Raw genomic sequence first — 10,526 nt, 5'->3', positions numbered from 1 at the left:
CTTTTAAAGAGTCTTATTTTTGTAACTTAGCAAATGCATTCCTAATTCTTTTTGTCTGTGTCATACTACATGCATACCATATTGCTTATCCGGTACTAGAAAATCATTAAACATTTCTAAGGACAAAAGTACACTGAATGATACTTAGCAACAGAAATTAGAATAACCAAAATTATAAAATAATCAGATACAAAATAGCATAGTTGCCAACATATATTGGGGCTATTTCAGTACAGCTTGCCATTTATATAAAGCATACATAAATGGCTATTTTTTCTCCTTTTCAACAAGACATATTTTAAAAAGATGGTTGAGAGCATACTAAGTTCACCTATTCGTGTACAAAAGTACATTGAGAAAGGGAGAGGTTTACATATCATTTACTACAGCAGGATATTGTTAAAGGAAATATTCTCCCTCTAAGATGGTGGCAACTATTTTTCCCTATAGATAAGTGTGCATGGAAAATTTAAACATCTGATTCAATGCTAGGCATTTTCTTACACACACGTCTATTGCTACAGGAATTTAAAACCCTTGGAGTTGAATACACACTATTCCTATTTGCAACATAAGGCAAAACATGCTCTGAAATGTACATGTCATTATGGATCCGACCATCCCTGGAACAGTATGATGCTGTAGACTTTATGGATGACCTGAAATAATTATCATTTCTTCCTCTGGATGGTAACGAATATTTATAAAGATCAGCTGGATTTCGCCTAAGAGATAAGTGCTGGTCATCACGATACGAGTGCAGAAAGGGATTATCTTCTGAGTGAATGGGATACAGGGACTTGCTCCTCTTACTGTCCTCTAGAGCATGGGTTAAAAGTGAGGCTTTGTTGCTCAACAGTTTGCTTGAGGGAACACTAAACATGCTTGCATATGGACTACTTTGGAGAAACTTCTCTTTATCTTTCAAGCTTATACTACGAGAAGGTCTTCCAAGATCAATTTCCCTGGACTTATCAGCAATATTATCAAATGAATGTTGCCTGCTAATCCTCAACTTGTTTTTTTTATGATATTGCAGAGCATTATTCTGTGACCAACTATGGTCATATATTTCTTCAGGAAGTGATAAGTTCGTTGTGTCCTGCAGCATCTGATCTTCCTCAATATCATAGAGGTTCCCCATCCGCAAGCATGCATCACATTTATAGGGAGATCTGCCTGAATAATGTCCCGCATAAGTGGGCAAATTGGAAAGACAGCTCCTACAGTGGGTAGAATTCTGTCTGTATCTATCATTCATGTCAACTAGGGAAGCATTTTTATCTTTTAAACTGTAGTGCTTTGCATAAAGTTTATACTGATCATTATTTGGAAGACTGTCTTCATTATGCATGGGAGTCCTGTTAGCATGTTCTGCTTTCCTGTAGTTGTCATTGTGATCTTGATAAACATCAGGATACTCTATAGTTTCTGGAAGGACAATGTTTTCGATATATTGGGGTGTGTCCAAGCGGAATCCTGGCTCCTTATCAGCATCAATTGTGTAGATTTTATCCCGTGGAGAGCTCTGTTTGGTTTTCAGATATGTCAGTTCCACTTCACTACAGTCTTTTGGGTATTTTGATGCTACTGTTCTTTTTTTAAAATTGTCCTTGGTTTTGTGGTGCTTATTGTTGTTATCAGGTTCCATATGGCAAGTAGCCCGGCTTGATGTCTCTGATACATCTGAATGGACAATCTCTTCAGGAAGATATCTTTGGCTTTTCACTGAAAGTTGCCGGTTTTCATCTGACCCGTTTTCCCTCTGGGAACCTTGACTCTGACGTACAGATTCCTGACGTAAAGATTCAACAGATTTCCTCCAAAGTTGCCTGGGTCTGGAGTTTACTTTTGCTTCTGTTGTTACTGCAACCTCTACTGTATTTGGGTTGGACTCATTCAGTGTGAGAGGATGCTGACCTTGGAAAACATAGTTGTTAAGATTGTCCTTGTGTCGATTGCCAGGAAGTGTCTGCAATTCACTCATGTTTTCACCAAAAAAGTTGTCCTTTGTCTGAAAGGATCTGTTATCAGAAAAGATCAAGTTTCCCTTATCCATGACCATGTCCATAATCAAGGAACCCCTCTGAATAAAATCAGCTGTTCTTTTGGGGGAGTTAATTCTTGAAGGATTTATATTGGTCATATTTTTCGCTGTTCGTAGTAGTTTTAACATGTTGGTTTGGGAATTGGTCAAAGTAAAGTCAGGGGACTTCTTTTTTTCTTCAATGTGTACTCCATGAATGCAGCTATAAATACCCTGTAATAAGAATTATATAAAACAAATTAAATTACTATATGTAAATTTTAAATATTTTCAATCCAATTTCATTGGCAATAAAGCATTGCTTATTTAATTAGTAAAAGGCATATACCTATTCTTGTAGTATTTGTTTAGATCTATATGGAAGAATAGTTTCTGCCATAATCCACCGGCAATGTAAAGGACGATTGCCAGTATTTTACGAACCAGTGGTCTGTGTTGGCCTCCCATACTTTATTCCAGACAACAGGATTATAGGGAACCTCAAAAGGTTCCCTAATGCCATCATAAAATATAGCTAACCTTCATTAATGGAAATTCTATTTTTCCAAAGCAATGATTAAATTACCGCTCCAAAAGAGGCATGCAGTAAGGCTACTAGAAGTTATGGCGCTCTTCAGTTCTTTCTAAGCCTGAAATTGAGTTCATCTGGGACAAATGGTTCAAGTCCATCCTGTATGTAACTCTTACCTGTTTAGTGGCTTTTATGAGTTTGAATGATATCCTGGATCCTGTGAAATTTGCCTTTTAAATAAGTATTTTTTACCAGAGAAGATTGAGTTTCACACTGAAGCCCAAAGTATAAACTTCAAATACAAAACATAAAGATGTAAGCATTTATGCTTTACTAGGCAATCTCCAACAGGCTAGGGCAGAATGTTTTAGTGCACTTCCAATACAATCAGATTTACTCTAAAAGGTAATGTTAGCACATTTTTTTAAGAAATTAAGCTTTTCTTTTTAATCATTTTCTGCTCTCCTCAGCTATAGACAAACACCTGCAAAGTCCATTACCTAATGAACCACTACACTTAAAAAATTAAATAAGAAATATAGATTTGTCAAAAGGTTTGAGAACAAGCACTTACTTCCTTTATCTTACTGCTCACATTAATTATTGGGATATGTAAATCTGCTTTGGATTTGGTATTATTAAAAATTGTCTTACTGTCTAACCAAACACAAATGATACTTGTGTTCGACTCTTTCTCTTATATAAGTTAGCTATCAAGAAAAGCCTACTTAAAAACTAGTCTAGTACTTTTATCACTTAAAATGTTTATGAAGTACACAAACCTGAGAGTTAATATCTGTCACTAATTTAGTGCTTATTTTGTTGGTTGTGGGGTTGGTTTTGGTTTGTTTTTTTTTGTTCTTTTTTTTTGGGGGGGGGGTCGAGGAAGGGTGAGTATTCTTGAATATAAGCAGCTCTGCCTTTCCCACATCAAAATCTCCCTTAAATATATTACATTTCTAGCATTTGATTAACAATTATCCTGACATGATAATTAATCTGGTAGAATAATCCATTGGAGAAAAGACTTCCCCAGGAGTGCCAGAACATAATAAGGTCATTGATCACTTTGTCAGTGTTGTAAACAAGTATTTCAAATGTCCAGGTGGAAATACAAAGAAAAGTGTATTAGGGAGGCAGTGCTCATACTGTCAATTGCCTGAAGGGGTGAAATGCAAAGAATACTAACCCTGCTGATTGAGAACAATAATCCTGGTCTATCAGAGCAGATTCCAGTGAAGCAGAATCTAAGCTTCCAGTAAAATAAGTGCTCCCAGACAAAGGTAATTAAACTGAGCGCCATGGCTGCTGCAAGCATGTAAAAGACTCCTGCCATGTTGTCAATATCCAGCTGGCTGCTCATGACTTCATTCTTCTCATTGTGGCAAATACCAGTCAGCCACAGGGTTTCTAACTCTTCCATTTCACCTAGGGAGAGCAAGGAGTCAAAACTGTTAGAATGCAAAAAATTAATTGTCACAACACTAGAAAGTCTTTGCAAACTGAAAAATACAGCACCTTTTAATGCCTCATTTGTGAAGCCTCATTTCTGAACCTTCTTAAAGACCTTACATTCCACGTGCCTACCTGTGCATATACTTTTCATTCACGCATCCCTTATGTATTTTTGCACACCAGTCTCCTAACTCAGTCAGATGGTCTTGGGTGTTAAAACACAGAAAATCCAATCAAAAAAGATTAAATGACAAATTATGAAAATCAGCATAAGTGATAACAGCAAGGTTCAGCATTGGGCTGCTCTGGATGCCTCACTGGGCCATCGCTACTGCAGTTATCAATCACATTTCCTCTTGTAGCTGGCTGCATTTCACTAATACCTAAACTGATCCAGAGATTATGTCTTCAGTCACTTCCTTATCTACAAGATACTTTTAAAGATCGATTTGAGAAAGAGAAGATGCAATTTGTCAAAACTTTGTGGATTTTCCACCAAATAGCTTCATGGCAAAGCAATGGCAATCACCAACACTGGATGGAAAATTACACAAAGCACAATATTTACAGGTCACACTGATGTAAAACTGGGAATGTGAAGCAGGAGATTGTAACCCAGCCCGTACATACAGGGAGCGAGGAAATACAAGTGTCATTCTAAAAAAATTCTACTGGGTTTCATAAACTGCCTGCTTTTGTAGAAAACAACATGCTGACATGAATGCTTAAATGCATGCAGTATGTCTTTTCCTATTTACATTTCTTTATTTTTGTCTCTCTCAAATACAGTCCTTCTTCATGCTTTCTGTTTTCCCTGCTTCCAGCCAGAAAGCTGGGTGATGCAGGGTCTGCAAACACTCTCCCTGCCCCATGCTCCCTTCCAGCTTCGCTCTGGCTGAGTCCTGCACACCTTTCTCTGCTCCCCACCTCACAACTCTCCCACTGCAGTCTCCTTTGGCCTTTTGTTGCTGCCTTCTGAGCAGCAGCAGGAAAATAAATATCACAGAGCAGTCTTGTTTTCTGGTTCTGGCTATACAGCATCTTATTGTAATTAAACCATTTACTTTACTTAAAACTAAACAAGCAGATCAACTCCCTGTTAGTCTTAGCATCTGTATTTCCCACAAGAGATTTGGCCTTCGATGAAGGACGCTATCATTTAGCAGCAGCTGCCAACATGGACAGAGATATGCGAGAAATCACATTTGTTACTGCAAAGACTGTTTTTTTATATTGTATCGTATGATATTTTTACACACTATTGCTGTTCTACTTACTGTAGCATTGCAAATGCATACATATGTCTTTTTACTCTCTTGGGAATACAGTCAGCTGAGTAAATCTATTATTATTTTTAATAATAGGCATAAATTTCTGTCCAAATAATAGAGAGGGCCAAAACAGTTCAGTATATGGCTTCAATGTGGGGGATGAATTCACATGCTTCTGATGGCTAATCCTTACCGAGGAATTAGGAAATGCATCTTCTGTATTGTAATCCAGAGAGCATTGTAGTAAAGATCAGGAAAAAATGGCTAAAAGCTATACTGACTTTTCAGCTACCTTCAAGCCAGACGAAAAGATCAATGACTTGCTGTGCAAGAGAATTTTAAAAGGATAGAGTGCCTGGGCAATAGGAAAACTGCAGCCCACAGATAATTTGGATATGTGAGTTGGAAGTGGAAAGCAAGATGCAATGGAGAAATGGATTCTCAGGGAATGTAAAGGAAATACTGAAGCAGAAAAGACAAGCACTGGGGCATTTTAGGAAAGGCATTTCACAAATTTGCAAGAGATTATTCAGTTTTGAGTTAATTCTGAGTTTAGTTTTGTGCTTGAAGCATGAATTGAACCTCTACACCTGAAAAAGGCCGTGTGACTTCTCTCAAATTACAGTGCTCAATCTTCAAAACACCTCAGCACATCCCCTAAGAAGAAAGTCAATTTCATGAATATTTAAAAGGCATCTAATCCAGGAAATAAGCACAATAAATTATTAATTGTAACCATATGGATATTGCACAATCAGTACACAGCTATCTGGGGGTCGTTGTGCACTTCTACGTCTTGGAACATTTGGATTTGTTTGGTATATATGCACACGTGCTAAACCTCATTGGACTACTTGCCTCGTCCATCTTTCAAGCCCTCCCCAGGGTCTATGAATAAAACTCACAGGCTACGGAACACAAAAAAATTTGAGTCCAAAGACAGTGATATTTCTGGTTTGGGCGTTAGTAGCTGAAGCTCTGACAATCAGCCCTCGTTATTTCCCACAAGAAAATACACACCTCCCAGGATTGTCAAACATCAATTTGAGTTGACTGCTGTGCCCTTTTACAAAATTCAGAGAAGACTTTAAACCTCTTTTTCATTAGTTTCCCATGTGTTCCTTCCCTTTGGCTTGTACATCTGAAGCGACTATTGATAATCCACTAACCTTTCCAAAAACATCACTACGGAAACAAACTGGGCTTGTTTGAGTTGAGACAAGTAGCAGCACCCTGCTAAGCTATGAAGAACAAAGCATCCCAAGGTCTCACAGATCCTGCTGTTGTAACAGCCCTTTCATTATATCTGATAGTGACAGAAATGACTGTTAATTAGTAGCTAAAAGTAATGCAGTACAATTTTATAGATCATAAAGCGCTGTGAATCATTGGACTGTCATATTTATTAAATGATATTATCTAGGAATGGACAGATTAGGCTGGCATTCTAGTGTATGAATCATTTCCAGTGTGTATGTACATACATGTACACACATGTATGTATGACACAGACACACAAAAGTTACTCCTTTAGCTGTAATAACTCTTTGGCCCAGCTGATCTACAAAACTAGGAGAGGAAAAAAAAAAAGCCTGATCTTTTTGTTGCCCCTCTTGTCCATTTTTTGTTTTATATCCAAGATATTGATAGAATTGTTCCAGATTTCAGTAGCAAAGTACATCATGACACTACTATGTAGGTTATAGCATGTTAGCACTATGTGATGGAATAGCATGATATAATAATGCTATATAAGACATATATATAACAATGCCATATAACGTAGCATTATGGCACAAGATTACAAAATGAATGGTTCCAATATATTTGATAAAATAAAATAAAATAAAATAAAATAAAATAAAATAAAAAACTAGTGTTAGTTTCTGTTTAACATGGTCACAGTACAGCTCACCTGCAAAATTCATAGATAACTGGTGCCTACAGTAAGATATGTATCAATATTTTAATTTACATAATCATATTTATATAAGGCCTGCCTCATTTACAATGTAAGACTCAGTTTAAGCAACTATTACATTATTATTTTTTTTATCTCAGTGGTGCTGAGGGGTTGCATTATTCACTTACAATGCAGTATGGCCCTCTCAAACAAACTGCAGAATTCTAGCTCTCAGTGGTAGTTTAAGACTATTTACAAAGTTTTTGCAAACAATAAAAAGGTCCCTGTAAATTTCTCTTGGGGTGGTTTCTATGTGGTGTGCTTTGCTTTAGCTCTGTTTACACAGTTGTTTGGCTGTGCTGACTCTGAACTTCCCAGAAGTGCTTTTCTGTCTACATTTAGTTCAACACTTCTAGCTTATCTGACAAGAAAAACATTATCCAGACACAGACAAGATACAGATCAAAGGGTAGAATTACACTTTTCCTCATCACAGCCTTTAGCCTTTTTTGCATGCTCTGGGAAATATCTGACCCTTCTGCTATCCTGAGCTGAAAAACATGCTCCCATTCTGCAGCTCTCATCACTGCCCCTTTCCCTAGAGAAGTGTCAGCTCTCAGAGGTGCTTGTTGGGGCTGCCAGAATTTCCATTCCTAGCTCAACCTCTTGCAAGGCCCTGCCTTCATTTCTTGGTTCTCAGTTTGTTCATCAAACACCTTCCCAAAACAGAGCCAGCACCTTCCCAAATGATGGCCCACCATGCTTAAAGCTGTTTGCCTTACGGAATGTTTCACTGATGCTATTTTCTTTTCTGAGTGTTTCATCCCCCACATCTATACCTGCAACCAGGAAGAAGCACATGTACTGATAATCACATTATTTATCAAAAGCAAACAAACAAACAAAAAGCCCCTGTCATGGTTTTATGATTTTTGGTTTGGCCCCACAAACCCGAGCCTACATAAGCCATCATTCTCCACATTCACTTACAGAAAAGTAGTTTGGGAGTAACTTTTTTTTGTTTGTTTTTTTTAGGGGAAAGAACAGCTTTTCAACATTTGTCTGATGTGTTCCTCCTACTTGGTTAAAAGAAAAAATGCTTCATTATCACTCAATAGCTCCCTAGTTAAAAACTTACCAGAAATAAACAAGCACAAAGCTTTATAATTACATCCAAAAAGAGAACAAAAAATGATGATAACCTTCTTTGCTGCTTACTTAAAAAGTAAGTTACAAAATTAACTTGCTGCTCCACTTCAGTGAAGGAAACAGGACCTCTGAAACCCGAGCATCCTCTCCCCCTTCTTCCTGAGGATCCGAGCATGGAGAAAAGGGACAGAGTGCAGAATCTAACCCTGTATCCTCCTGAAGCCAAAACCAATTCTGTTCTTCCATAGTTCAATAAATAGCAGATACCAGAAGTACTGCAGCCCTGGTAGTGCCCCCATCTGTATGCCCACAGACACAGAGCTTTCCCCTCCTCCCCAGAACTGCTGAGCAGCACCAAAAAGCACCACCTCAGCTAGCGCAGCTGTGGAGAGAGCTTCAGCCTGGTAGAATCACCCCAAAATTGTAGCATGGTTTCCTTTCTTTGATTTTCACTCTTGGGAAGCAAGCCAAACCTGGGCTGGATTTCAGTGTGACTTAGGAACACAGCCAGACTAACCACAGACTCAGTGGCAGTCCAAAATATCACACACAAGCCCCAGGCACTGCATGCTTTTAGAAGCTGTGCTGCATTCAGCAGCTCCCGGCAGGGAGCAGGCACTAGCAGAAGTTTGGACAGGGTGTTTGATGGAGGGAAATGGAGGAAATAATAACTACAGAGATACGACTTCGGAATTGACTCTACACATGAGAAAAGCCTGTTAAGAAGCTGTTAAATCAAAGTTATGGGAGGGAAGAATAAGCAGCTATTTACAAACAGTGATGACAGTCAAAGCCCTGACTAAGTGGAAAAGAAAACAGGAATGCTCCTTGTGAAAAAACACAATTTGGTTATTTCACTTTGCTACCTTCTCTGAAAAAACCTGTCTATCAGATAAGCAATGTACAATAGTTTTACAGCACTTATAAGTGAAAAATCTACTGTTTTATCCTGATTCTCTTTTTATGCTCAAATGATCGAAATGTTAAAAATTGTGTTTTAAGTTTTCATATGCATTGAAGTCTATATAGCTCACTGAGCTATTAATTTCTTCCTCGGGAGTCAGGTGTTCTTTTGCTCTGCTTTAACCCCATAGGCTTCTACTCATCCTCCCTGGGATGCTGGAGATAATCACTGATGATTCAAAGACTGCCTCAGCTACTTGCTTAGCTACTCTGGGGGAATTTTTCATCAAGTCCTTACCTTAATTTTAATCTATTTAATTATTTTACACAAAGAGAGAAGAAATCTATTTCATATCCCTTCTGGATTGCAAAAAAAAGATGGAATTTTGCTTTGTTCCATTGGTGATTTACAGCAGCCCCCTGGTTTCAGCACACCCCAGACTGCACAAGGTGCAGTGCAGGAGGAGGTCACTGTGGCACAGGTCACAATGCATGTGACAGCATGCAAAGCCACAGGCTGCTACTGATACTCTGATGGGTGCTAACTTGCACATAGTTCTAACCTGAGTTTTTCCTCCTCAACCCGAGGAGCAAGCATGCAAAGAATAAAGAAAATCAACATATACGAATGGGAGATCTTGAATAAAGGGGTTAAATACACATGTTCACATTGGGCAAATGTAGGACATCATGTTCAGAAGTCTGTGGCTATGCTCGCAGAAATCATCTGCAGTTCATGCTGGACAAATGGGACAGTTTTCAATTTGGAAACAGACACTCTGGTGTTAGCTCCCACCAGCACCAGAGGAGGAAGGCAGCACTCCATCATCTCCAGACCCCAGTGTAAGAGGCTCTTTGCCCTGAACAGAGGAGTCAGAAGCCAAATGGGTTGATGTGTGTTTGGTTCGATAAGCTCATCAGTTTCAATCTGACCTAGTTATGTGAACCATACACTGCACTGCATGTAAGATATTATATAAAAGCACTATGACCTCTTGAATTCAGCCTGGAACCCCCAAAACAATCTCTTACCATGGGAATTTTCTGAGTTATTTCCCCTTGTAAATGTAGTAAGAGGAACACAGACGACTGATAGTGATAAACTTATGCTGAGCTAATGACTGTGCTCTGCATGCCCCTATTAGTGACAGATGAATTAACAAAACCGTTAAGCACGACTTTCAATATTACAATCCCTCTCACTCCTGTTCAGCTACACAAACAGCCTCCTCTTATACACTCACACTCTCCAGTCACATTTGTTCCACCCACTGCTTAAGGAGGACA

The 10,526-nt window shown here is 38.5% G+C and overlaps 1 protein-coding gene across 1 annotated transcript in view; it reads right to left on the bottom strand.

Moving 5' to 3' along the window:
* Positions 1-469: 469 nt before the first annotated feature.
* The window catches only part of GRIN2A (glutamate ionotropic receptor NMDA type subunit 2A), a 149,781-nt gene continuing 139,724 nt past the window's right edge, over positions 470-10,526 (bottom strand). Inside the window, exons 12-13 of the mRNA XM_042864439.1 lie at positions 3,748-3,986; positions 470-2,260 (exon numbers count right to left, since the gene is read on the bottom strand). Of these exons, the coding sequence (XP_042720373.1) occupies positions 470-2,260; positions 3,748-3,986 (2,030 nt within the window). The remainder of the gene's footprint in view (positions 2,261-3,747; positions 3,987-10,526) is intronic.

Source organism: Lagopus leucura, unplaced genomic scaffold (genome assembly GCF_019238085.1).
Source record: "Lagopus leucura isolate 7727_CA_CO unplaced genomic scaffold, USGS_WTPT01 Super-Scaffold_760, whole genome shotgun sequence".
NCBI lineage: Eukaryota > Metazoa > Chordata > Aves > Galliformes > Phasianidae > Lagopus > Lagopus leucura.
This window is presented reverse-complemented; position numbering and strand designations above follow the sequence as displayed.